The following is a 13,178-nucleotide window of genomic DNA, read 5'->3' as shown; positions in this document are numbered from 1 at the left end:
CCCTCTGACAGAGCAGAATTTTGATCTTAGTTCAGATACTGTCATAAGTGTATGTAAAACTCACAGTTACCGACCTGGTTTCGCCCTTTTGGGGCTCATCAGGGCAACGCAGTGAGTACTGCATACACTTATGACTCTGAAAACCTTTCGGTTATATACCAGTCACTATGCGATTTCATACCATCAGTGGTGAACCACCATTAAGGTATCCCATCCAGCTATGCTGTACCTTAATGGGAGCGATAAGTGCCATCTGCCACATGGCACATTACCTCTGGTATCCACTCATTATATGGAATCCCCTGGATGCAGCCGGGAGCAAACCAATCCAAATATATGTGCAGTTCTCCAGCTTTCAATGAGCGCAAGTAATGACGTCACTGCCATGTACATACGCTCTGCCTGTCAAGCTCTCAAGAGAACCCTCTGACAGAGCAGAATTTTGATCTTAGTTCAGATACTGTCATAAGTGTATGTAAAACTCACAGTTATCGACCTGGTTTCGCCCTTTTGGGGCTCATCAGGGCAACGCAGTGAGTACTGCATACACTTATGACTCTGAAAACCTTTCGGTTATATACCAGTCACTATGCGATTTCATACCATCAGTGGTGAACCGCCATTAAGGTATCCCATCCAGCTATGCTGTACCTTAATGGGAGCGATAAGTGCCATCTGCCACATGGCACATTACCTCTGGTAGAATTCTGCTCTGTCAGAGGGTTCTCTTGAGAGCTTGACAGGCAGAGCGTATGTACATGGCAGTGACGTCATTACTTGCGCTCATTGAAAGCTGGAGAACTGCACATATATTTGGATATATATATATATATATTTATATATATATATATATATATATATATATATATATATATATATCTTTATACACTTTTATCTCTGTGTGGACAAGCACACATGAATGAAACACGCACCTGTTAATCAGAGCATTTTGCTCGGAGTGGATGATGTATTTGTACTTGCGCAAAGCCTGATTGTCTTGGTAATCTGATCGGGGAAAGTCCAGCTTGCTGGCACCACGAACAAATCCATTGTATCCAGTAGCCAGAAGCTCCATCCGTGGAAGGTCCTTTCCCTGGAAAGCAGCAACGCAAGCAGGTTTCAATAGAATGCTGTTAAATCACATCAACGATTAAGCTTTTTATTTTGGCATTTCATTTTGTCATGTCATTTCATGTCATGTCATTTTCATTTGTCATTTCATATTTTGTCATGTCGGGAATATGTCGTCATGTATTCATGTCGGGATTTGTCATGGCGTCAGGAAGGGCATCCGGCCGTAAAACATTGCTTCAAAAAGGGGACCGAAAAACAACAACAACCACAGTTCCCGAAAAAGGCCAACCCCCGCTTGCGGGGAAAAATGGCCTCTAAACGTGGTTTTTTTATTTCATATTTTGTCAGTCATTTCAAAACTTTCATCCCGTCGGCTACATCACCTCGTCACTTTTTAATAGATATATATATATATATATATATATATATTTTTTTTTTACAGGCTCCAAGGCTGGAGATATCACAAATCAGGCATACATGAGACACAACCAGATTTTCACACAAATACAACCACTCTGTGATCACTCTTGGTTATCACTTTTCCCTCCGCAATGAAGTAGGAATATCCTGCTCCTCATGATAGCTGTACTATAGGTTTTTTTCCTTGCTCTATCCATTAAATGCTGAGTGTCAAGCAAGGAAGCCACACATTCCATTTTTACCTCCCCCACCGAAGGTGAATGAGGTTTTGTTTTCACCCCTGTCTGTTTGTCTGTCTGCTTGTGAACAATATTTCTGAATAGGTTGTGGACAGATTTGGACGAAACTTGGTGGGCAGGTTGTGTGTGTGACAAGGATGAATCGCTTCATTTTTGGTGAAGATCTGAATGTGGATTCGGATAAGAGAATTATTTAATTTTTTATTGAAATCTTCACCATTGAGAGATCGGGTGAAATGCGATATATAACATGATATTTTAAAAAGTTAGGGACGAGTTATGACTAAACTTGGTGGACGAGTTGGTTAGGTGACAAGAACAAGCCGATTCGATTTTGGTTCAGGTCCGAATCCAGATCCGGCCTATAAGTGGGATACAAAACATAAACTGTTCCACCTGGAGGAGGTACGCACTCTATCGAGGGCCATTCTCGTTAAATTTGTGATGACTCAGTGGGATTCAAACCACCAACCTCCCAGACTTGTAGCTGACACGCGAACCATTACGCCACTGTTTGGTTAACTACCAAACATAATGCATAATCACCAAAAATACACCACCAGACCCAGGTAACCCATCTTATTCGACGAGATCAGTTGCTTGGGTCTCGTCTATTTCAGGCCTGTGTCGCTCTGCCTCTTGAGATCTGAGCAAGCAAGTGTCCGTCCTTGATGAAGAAGGAAACCTATTTTGTGACCAAAGCATTGGGTATTCTTAAGCTTGGTACCTTTTGGCAAAAAATAAATCACGAGTTGGTTGTCCTTCGGTGTTCCCTGCCCAGCGGTTATTGCAATTGTGGTGAATGTGATTCTCCTGACTACAAACTGTCCTTTGATTAGATCATTGTCAGGAATGACCAACATTTCTACTGTGTCAATATGTCATTGTTGTCCTTTGTGTAATCTATATACGAGTTCAAACATTACAAGTGCAGAAATAACAATAAAACAAGTACAGATACATTCAAAGTACACCGCCCCCATGCAAAATAATAAAATATCCTCCAGCGTGGCATTGCCAGGGTGCCTCTGGCACCTGGCAATACCACCGTGCAGCTCAGACTGTATTGGGAGGGAGAGGTGTACAATAATAAATTGATTGATCAATTGCAAAATTAAAATCAATAAAAGATCATAAAAGATTTTCTTAATCAATTGGCTAATAGCATAACTTAACCACTAGTGCTTCATCCAAAGATGTAACTTTTAGAAATTTAATTAAATAAGTCATTAATAAAGAAATAAATAAATTCTCGGCTGATAAATAATTGATTGATTAATTGATCAATCAATAAATCAAAAATAACCTTTATAAGCTCATCACTTGGTCACTGTAATAATAATAATAATAATTCATTTATTTTGTATAGCGCTTTTCATGAAGCCCAAAGGCGCTTTGACAGAGTGCAAAACATAATGCATAACAAAACATGAAAACAACAATTGCAAAAAGACAAGAATCAATAGGGAAATATTTAAAGCAAAAGGAGGGAGAAGGAGAAGTGATAGTCAGGGGTTAAATGCTGTGGGTTGAATGTTGAATGCAGTGCTGAACAGGTGGGTCTTGAGTGATGTTTTGAATGTGGTGAGTGAGGAGGAGTCTCTGATGGTGTGAGGTAGTGAGTTCCAGAGGGTGGGAGCAGCGATGGAGAAGGCCCTGTCCCCCCAGGATCTGAATTTGGTCCGGATGGGGTGGGTCAGGAGGTTGGTACCAGCAGAGCGGAGGTTGCGGGTGGGAGTGTGTCTGGAGAGGAGGTCAGCCAGGTAGGATGGGGCCAGGTTATGGAGGGCTTTGTAGGTCAAGAGGAGGATTTTGTACTGGATTCTCTGGGAGATGGGGAGCCAGTGAAGCTTGTAAAGGACGGGGGTGATGTGGTCACGGGTCCGGGAGTGGGTGAGTAGACAGGCAGCGGAGTTCTGAATGTATTGGAGTTTATTGGTGATTGTTGAGGGTGAACCATAGAGGAGGCTATTGCAGTAGTCCAGACGGGAGGTGATGAAGGCGTGGATGAGGGTTTCTGCAGCCGTGGAGGAGAGGGATGAGCGGAGACGGGCGATGTTTTTCAGGTGAAAGAAGGCTGTCTTTGTGATCTCTTTAGTGTATTTGTCGAAGGAGAGGGTTTGGTCAAAGATGACGCCAAGATTCCGAATGAGAGGGGAGGTGGATACTGGGATACCGTCGATGTTGAGGGCAAAGTTATGGGTGGATTTTGTGAGCATTTTTGGGCCAATGATGATTATTTCAGATTTATCACAGTTAAGTTTGAGGAAGTTGATTTGAAGCCAGGATTTTATTTCAGAGATGCAGTTTGTCAGGATAGAGTGGGTGTCGGTAGAGACGGACTTGGTGGAGATGAAAAGCTGGATGTCATCGGCGAAGCAGTGGAATTGGAGACCATGACGGCGGATTAAGTGACCGAGGGGGGACAGATAAAGGATGAAGAGGAGGGGGCCAAGAACTGAACCTTGGGGGACACCTTGGGGGAGGGGAGCAGTGGGGGATTTGCAGTTATTGATGGAGATGAACTGGCGTCTGTCAGAGAGGTATGATTTAATCCAAGAGAGGGCAGTGCCGGTAACGTTAAAGGTGGATTCAAGTCCGGTGAGGAGGATGGTGTGATCGATGGTGTCAAAGGCAGCGCTGAGGTCGAGGAGGACGAGAATGTTGAGGTTGCCAGCGTCAGAGGAGAGGAGAAGGTCGTTGGTGATTTTGAGGAGGGCAGTTTCAGTACTGTGGTTGGAGCGGAATCCGGATTGGAATGTTTCATACAGGTTATTGGCAGAGAGGTGATGTTTGAGTTGAGCGGCTACAGCGCATTCCAAAACTTTTGACAGAAAGGGTAGGTTGGAGATGGGTCTGAAGTTATTTAGGGTGTCAGGGTTTAGACCAGGTTTTTTTAGAATGGGGGTAACAGCAGCAATTTTGAGGGATGGTGGGATGATGCCTGTAGACAGGGAGGAGTTTATTGTTGCAATGATAAGTGGAGAGAGAGCAGGGAGGGAGGCCTTGACAAAGCTGGAGGGGATGGGGTCAAGAGTGCAGGTGGCAGTTTTCATTCCTATGAGGAGTTCAGAGAGGTCAGTAGGGGAGACCGGGGAGAATTGAGACAGGGGCAGGCAGGATAAGGGGGGGCAGGTGGTTGGAGGGGGAGCGGGTGCGGCGGTGGTCAAGCTGTTGTAGATGTTGTCAATTTTGCGTTGGAAGAAAGAAAGGAAGGAGATGCAGTTGTCTACTGTGAATGACTGGGTGGTGGTGTCCAGGGGGCGGAGGAGTTTGTTTATTGTCGAGAAGAGTGCTTTTGGGTTTCCGGAGCCAGAGTGGATAATTTGAGAGTAGTAGGCGGAGTGGGCGTGGGAGAGGGCATCTTTGTAGTGTTGTAGGTGGTCCTTGTAGGCTTGAATCTAACAGGAGCTAACTGTGTCCACTGTAGTGTCCATATATCAGCTTCCCTGCTCAAATGGTAACTGAGATATTGCCCAGATGAGAAAGAAAGTAAATAAATGACAAATAATGAAAATAAATAAATAATAGTCCAAAGAATTAAATAATTAATCAATTGACTAATATAATACATAAGCCACCACCATTTCATCCGAATCTGTAACTTAAAAAAATAATTAATGAAGTCATTAATCAAATAATTAAATAATTAATCGATTAGTTGATTAATCAATTTTATTGATTCATCATTTCACTCAAGCCGACTGGCACGGTCTGCAAGCAGCCATCAAACATCTGGACTGGTCTCCCATCTCCACTGCATCTGACATCAATTCTTCCTGGGAATTCTTCCAAAGCAAACTGCTCTCTCTCATGCACAGATTTATCCCATCTCGTCTTCAGTTGTCTTACCCTTCCTCCCATCCATGGCACACTGAATCTTGTGGTGAGGCAGTTGCCCTGAAACAACTTGCCTTTGCCTCTTGGAAGGCAAATCCAAATGAAGGCAATCTCAGTTCCTTCCACCAAGCTCGGAACAAGTGTGTGTCTACCCTCAGAAGTGCCAGGAAGCACTATCTCTCCACACTCAAGATTGAACTCTCAAACCTGTCTCCTTCCTCCAAATCCTGGTGGCGTCTGGTCAAATCCATTTCTGGTGTTTGTTCCCCCTCCATCCCCTCCCTTACCTCAAATGGCTACACAGTTGACACTGCACCTGACAAGGCCGAATGCCTCAACTCTGTGTTTGCCTCAAAATCTTGTGTCCCAAACCCATCTCTCTCTGTTCCCACCTTTCCCAGTCGAACCCAACTGCTCCTGGACTTTGTGTCCTTCTCTCCTGACAAGGTGGAGAAATTTTTGTCAAACCTCGACTCTGATTCTGCAACTGGACCAGACGGCATCAGCCCACGGGTCCTAAAATCCTGCTCTGCCGCTTTATCTCACCCTCTATCTGTTCTTTTCTGTTCCTCTCTCTGTTCTCTGCTCACCCTCTCTCTGTTCCTCTCTTTTTCTCAAGGTCATCTGCCAGCATCTTGGAAATCAGCAAACATAAAAGATTTTCTTACAGACCAATCAGCCTGCTTACAATTATCAGCAAAGTCATGGAATCCATCAATGTTTCGGATATCAAATCCTTCCTCTTCTCCAATGGCTTGATCTCTGATCATCAATTTGGATTCAGACCAAGTCATTCTACTCTGGACATGTTGCTTCTGCTGTCTCAACAATGGATGGATGTCCTCAATGCCAAACAGGAAATCAGAGCTGTCTCACTTGACATATCACGTGCCTTCGATACGGTCTGGGACCCAGCTCTGCTCACCAAACTCTCCTCCTATGGTATCCATGGAAATCTCCACTCATGACTTGCGGACTTCCTCTCTGGTCGTAGGCAACGTGTGGCCCTGAATAGATTTCTCTCATCTACCCTGCCTGTTCTGGCTGGAGTTCCCCAAGGTAGTGTTCTGGGCCCTATGCTATTTCTGGTCTTCATCAATGATCTCTCCGACTCTCTGGAAAATCCTCTCTATCTCTTTGCTGATGACTCCACTATCTGCCGCTCCATTCCTCATCCCTCAGATGAGCAGTCTTCAGCCTCCTCACTCTCTGCAGACCTGGACAAAATCACAGACTGGTCAAACAAGTGGAACATGTCTTTCAATCCTGACAAATCTCACACTCTTACTATGTCTCTCCGAAAAGACCGACAGGAAAACCCTCCCATCTACTTTCTCAACGATCCTCTCCAAGAAGTTCTGTCGCTCAAGCTTTTGGGTCTCACTATCTGCCATGATCTTTCTTGGGAAAACCACATTTCCAAGTTGGCCTCCAAAGCCAGTCGCCGACTGGGCATCCTCCGTCGTGCGAAGTCCTTCCTTGGCACACCTGAGCTCCTCACCACATACAAGGCTTTCATCCGCAGCTCAATGGAATACTGTTCCCCCCTCTGGGCCGGTGCTCCTGCCTCACACCTAGCTCGGCTTCACGCTGTTGAAACTAAAGCTTTCAGAATCATTGGAATCTCCTGCGATGAAGCTAACTCCGAGGGCCTTTCACTCACTCACCGCAGGCAGGTTGGTTGTCTTTCTGTCTTTTACCGACTCCTCTCCGGCCTTTCTCCCCCAGCTCTCTCTGTGCTCTGTCCCCCCAATATTCCTTCAGGGTTGTCCCTGCTCTCAAATGTTGTGTTTGTGTCCTTCCCCCCCTCTCCCCAACTTGTCTACCGCTCCCCTTATTTTTGTGTTTGATGTGTCGGTTTGACTTTTTGTGTGATTAATGTTCGTTCTTTCACGAGCCTCGATCTTGTATACAAAAAAAAATCAAAAAAAATCAATAAATCAAAAATAACGTCTACAGCCAAATCACTTGGTCATTGTGTTACGTGGTCCCCTCGGTGAATACCTGGTCCCAGTGACCCCCGGACCGTGAGAGGAACTTCGCCAGAAAGCTGTATTATATATGCGCTTTCGCCACGCAAGCCATATGAATTTCACCCCAGAGACAACTGATGTTCAAGGATATATTTCTATGGTAATGATACCAAACAATTTCAATGACACAACCATCAACTATATTTCAAGAACACAACCACGGAGATTTTCCCCGAGCAATCAACAATACATAATCATCACCAATTCCCAATTCACAATCAATTCCCTATGATTAAGATGGCCATCTTATACATGTGTGTCCCGGTGAGTACTCACACCCCCTTTCGGTCTCTGCTCCTCACAATGTCTCTCGTCTCCGCACACGGGCGGTTGAACGAACCCCGGGCGGACGTGCTCCAAACGTGCCGTCTCGTACCGGGGACAGCTGCTGCAGCGCCCCTCCTTGCCAAGCAACGGGGCAAAATCCAGCGCGGCTTCCAACGCGCGCGAGGCCCCAAAGTGCGACCCGTACGCGTCCTTGTAGACGGGGCAAAACCAAGCGCGGGTTGCAACGCGTGCGAGGCTCGACGTGCGACCCGTACGCGTCCTTGTAGACGGGGCAAAACCAAGCGCGGTTTGCAACGCGCGCGTGGCCCAACGTGCGACCGCTTGGTTCCGTGCACGAACTCACGGGGACTTGACGGGTCAAAAGGTAGTTACGCATCCAGGTAACTCCTCTCGCCAAACGGGTTTCGGAACGCCTCTGTTTTCCACGCAGCGCGAGGTCGATTCCACCTTTTGTCGTCGCGGGGCGAGGAAGATCAAGAAGAATCCTCGTCCTGTTCCCTCGTGTCTTTTCTTCTTCCGTTTTTGGTCACTTCCGTTTCCGGCCACTGGTTCAGAAGGGCTCCTGACCCTCCAATCACAACAACCCTTAATATACTACACACGGATAAGCAAAGATCTGAATATTAATTCACATAGATATGTAACACTCCCCCCCTTCAAGAAAGAAAGTTTGACCCCAGCGAAAACTTTCTTTGCCGGCCAATTTGGAGAAACAAACCAGATAACTAATTTGGAGAAACAAACCAGATAACTCAACCCCCCCACATTATCAGTTCCCCCCTGGGCAACAATCATCACAATTCAAAACTAAAGCCACAAACTCTCACAAAACCCCCAGAGATTTTCAAAGGTAATTCACTCTGGACAAAGCGTCCGCCACGACATTATCCCGGCCCCGTACATGTTCAATTTCCAAGTTGAACCCCTGCAAAGCCAAACTCCATCTCATCAACCTCTGATTTTTATTTTTCATTCTTTGAATGAAGGTTAAGGGGTTGTGATCCGTAAAGACCTTTATGGGAAAGGACGTGATTCCTAAATACACCTCATAATGTTGAAGCCCTAGCAGGAGAGCCAGGGTCTCTTTCTCCACGGTGGCATAATTTGCCTGATGTTTATTGAACTTTTTGGAGTAGTAGCACACGGGGTGGTCCACCCCATCCTCATCTTCCTGTAACAAGACCGCTCCAGCCCCCACATCGCTTGCATCTACGGCCAACTTGAAAGGTGCTTGAAAGTCCGGAGCGGTTAGGACCGGAGAGCTCATTAGTATCGCTTTGACATGGGCAAAGGCCGCCTGACATTTGCCATCCCAAACGAATGGGGTCTCCTTTCTCAACAAACTCGTTAAAGGGGCTACCACATCCGAAAAATTCTTACAGAACCGCCGGTACCACCCCGCCATACCTAAGAACCTCATCAGCTCTTTCTTCCCCTTTGGGACTTGGAAGCGATCGATAGCTTCTACCTTGGCGGTCACTGGTTGTACTTGACCCTGCCCTACTACATGGCCGAGGAACACTACCTGTGCTCTTACAAACTCACTCTTGGCTAAGTTGATGGTCAGACCTGCCTCGGACATCTTCTGAAAAAATGCATGGATTTGCTTAATGTGGTCTTCCATGGTCATGGTGTGGATGATTACATCATCCAGATATGCCTCCACCCCTTCCAGGTCTGCAATGAGCCTATTAATCAGTCGTTGAAATGTAGCCGGCCCGTTCTTCAACCCAAAAGGGAGGACCTTGTACTGATATAACCCATTCGGAGTGACCAAAGCTGAGATTTCTTTGGCTCTATCGGTAAGAGGGATCTGCCAATACCCTTTCAGCAAGTCAAATTTGGTAACAAATTTAGCTGGGCCTATTCGATCAATACAGTCGTCAATCCTCGGGAGCGGATAGGAGTCGGTCTTGGTCACTGCATTCACCCGTTTTAAATCTGTACAACACCGGAAGCTGCCATCGGGTTTCGGAACCAACACACATGGGGAGCTCCATTCACTGTTGCTTGGTTCGATGATGTCATTGTCCAACATATATTGCATCTCCTTCCGAAGATACTCCATCTTCACCGGGTTCATCCTATAGGGGTGTTGTTTCACTGGAGTGGCATCCCCCACCTCGATATCATGATATACTAAGTCCGTACGACCAGGTACATCTGTGAACAAATGTTTAAATTCGAACATTAAGCTGGACAGTTGTCCTTGCTGTTCCCTTGTTAAATGACCTAACTTCTCATCCAAATGACTCAACACTTCGGTGTTCGTCAATTTGGGGCAGGCCTGGTCATCCAAGTTATCAAACTTCACCCCGGCGTTTCCGTCCATTTTCACCGGTACGACAGGGGAGACAGGAACTACGTCTTCCACCGGTTCCCTCTCATGATATTTCTTCAGTCGGTTGACATGACACAACTGTCGCTTTTTCCGTCGGTCGGGAGTGGTCACCACGTAGTTTGTCTCATTCACCCTCTCCTCCACTGCATAAGGACCGAAATATCTAGCCTGGAGGGGCTGACCTGGAATGGGCAGCAATACTAACACCCGGTCCAGAGGACTGAAATTCCTTATCTGTGAGGTCTTGTCATGTCTCTCCTTCATTTTCCCCTGGGCCATTCTCAAGTTCCGTCGTGCCACCTCACATGCCTTTGCCAATCGGTGTTTCACTGTGGACACATACTCCACCATCGGTGTCCGGGACTCCTGTAGTAACCACTGTTCTTTCACCAATTTCAACGGTCCCCGCACTGCGTGCCCAAACACCAGTTCAAACGGACTGAATCCCAAGGAATCCTGCATGGACTCCCTCGCCGCAAACAACAATAGGGGTATCCCTTCATCCCAATCCTTGGCACATTCAAAACAATACGTTCGGATCATATTCTTTAAAGTCTGGTGAAACCTTTCCAGGGCCCCTTGGCTCTCGGGATGGTATGCGCTGGCTCTTACTTGTTCCACCCCCAACAGGTGTACCACTTGCTGGAAAAGCGTGGACATGAAATTGGAACCCTGATCAGATTGGATGACCTTAGGTAGACCAACCCAGGTGAAAAATTTAATCAAGGCCTTTGCAATAACTGCCGCCGTTATTTTCCTCAGAGGCACTGCCTCGGGGAACCTGGTGGATGCGCACATGATGGTCAGTAAGTATTGATGTCCAGCTTTGGTTTTGGGTAAAGGGCCCACACAGTCCACAATGACTCGGCTGAATGGCTCTTCAAAAGCTGGAATTGGCTTTAACGGGGCGGGTGGGATTTTTTGATTCGGCTTTCCCACCAGCTGACAAGTATGGCAGGACTTGCAGAACCCCGCCACATCCCGTCGCAATCCCGGCCAGAAAAAATGTACCAATATCCTGTCACAGGTCTTGTTCACTCCCAGGTGCCCGGCCCAAGGGGTCTCATGTGCCAAACTCAAGATCTCCTTCCGGTACAGCGGTGGCACCACAATCTGATAGTGAACTTTCCACTCATCGTCTGCGGGCACCTCCGGTGGCCTCCATTTCCTCATTAGGGTTTCCCCCTTCATGAAATACCCCACAGGTATCTTCGTAACCTCTTCTTCCGTAACGGCTTTTTCAATTAACCTCTGGATCTCCGAGTCTTCGTGTTGCTCTTCCACTAGTCTCCTTCGGACCAGCGCGGTTTGCTCCACTTCGTTCCCCGCTGTCTCCGACTGACTCTCCACGTCCCCTTTTGTTCCAGACGCTACCATTTCTCGAAATTCCTGGGAATCCCTCCCCTGGTTATTTCCCTTTTCCGAGTGGTCTTCCCGTACCTCTAAAGGTTCCAACTCCCCCTCTCTTTCTTCCTCCTTTTCTTCCGCGTGTTTTCTACCCATAGCCCGAGTCACTGCACAGGATGGAAAGATACCCGGAATCTCCATCTCTAACCGAGTGGTGTTATTTTCCTTACTGGGCTTTTCCACCATTATTGGATTACCCGAAACTCGCCCCCCGGCCAAATCATTCCCGATAATAAAAGAGATTCCCTCCACAGGAAGGGTGGCTTGTAAGCCTACGGTGACCGGCCCTGATACCAACTCAGAACTCAACTGGATGACATGAAGCGGAGCTTTAACATAGCCCCCGACCCCCTGTAAAAGCACACTAACCCCAGTTGCCGTCTTCTCCGACAATGGCAAAATGCCCTCCAGCATCAACGATTGGTGGGCTCCTGTGTCCCTCAATACCCTAACTGGCTTCTGGTTACTCGGGTCGCCATCCAGCGACACGAACCCCTCTGAAATGAAATGTTTGTAGCCCTCCTGAACAAGGTTCTCCCGGGACGCCGTACCTTTGACAGGGGAATCTTCCCCCAGCTCTGCTCTCCAAGACTGACTTCTCACACTTGCCAGTGCATTCGGAGTCGCACTAGACTGATTCCGTTCCGGGTTCTCCCTTTTCCGGAGGTAACATTGGGACATCAAGTGTCCAGTTTTATGGCACAACGCACAAGTCGGCCCGGGGGAGAACCTCGGGGTCGGCCTTGAGCCCCCCGAAAAATAAGTTTGTCTTGGGCCCGTAGCCCTCTGATTTCTAACAGTTGGGGTATCATAGTTGTCCCCATAATCCTCTCGAGGCCGCCGCCATGTAAGGTCGTTCTCTGCCCCGGGTGTTCCAGAACTCCCCTGCTGAAGTCTAGGCGAGGAGTTAGGTTTGTGGACCCCTATTCGGTGGGTTAAGGCATAATCATCTGCCATGGTGGCTGCGTCCCACAACTTTGGTACTTTCTTTTCCTGCAGGTACACTTTGATGTCCTCGTGGACACACTGCTGAAATTCCTCCACCAGGATCAAGTCCCGCAATGTTTCGAAGTCTTTCCCGACTCCTTTTGACTCACACCACCGAACAAACATGTTTTCTTTCACTCTGGCAAACTCCACATGGGTCTCACTCTCCCTCTTCCTGGCATTCCTGAATTTTTGCCTGTAAGCTTCCGGAACCAACTCATAGGCTTTGAGGATGTGCTTCTTCAGTACCTCATAATCTGCACATTGGTCCATTGGTAGCGCCGAATAAATTTCCTGAGCTTTCCCCACCAGCACACTTTGCACGAGTATGGTCCAGGCCTCCTCCGGCCAATTTAATTGTCGAGCCACTTTCTCAAAGTGTGGAAAAAATTTCGCGACTTCCTTTTCACTGAACGGTGGAACCAGCCTCACATGTCTGCCCACATCCCAGGTTCTCTGGTTAGGTGTCGACCCCGTCAGCAAGGGTGGTGCCTCTCCCCGTTCTCTCATTAACTCCAGCTCCTTGAATTTGATTTCTTGCTGAAGCTC

At 47.2% G+C, this 13,178-nt stretch overlaps 1 protein-coding gene across 2 annotated transcripts in view; it reads right to left on the bottom strand.

Moving 5' to 3' along the window:
* The window catches only part of CDADC1 (cytidine and dCMP deaminase domain containing 1), a 76,876-nt gene that overhangs the window by 23,125 nt on the left and 40,573 nt on the right, over window positions 1-13,178 (bottom strand). For both annotated transcript variants that reach the window (XM_068125151.2, XM_068125152.2), the window contains exon 6: window positions 933-1,093. In XM_068125151.2, coding sequence (XP_067981252.2) covers window positions 933-1,093 — 161 coding nt within the window. The remainder of the gene's footprint in view (window positions 1-932; window positions 1,094-13,178) is intronic.

Source organism: Myxine glutinosa, chromosome 8 (genome assembly GCF_964187855.1).
Source record: "Myxine glutinosa chromosome 8, kmMyxGlut1.1, whole genome shotgun sequence".
Lineage (NCBI taxonomy): Eukaryota > Metazoa > Chordata > Myxini > Myxiniformes > Myxinidae > Myxine > Myxine glutinosa.
Note: the sequence above shows the minus strand (reverse complement) of the source record. Positions and strands in the feature narration are given on the sequence as shown.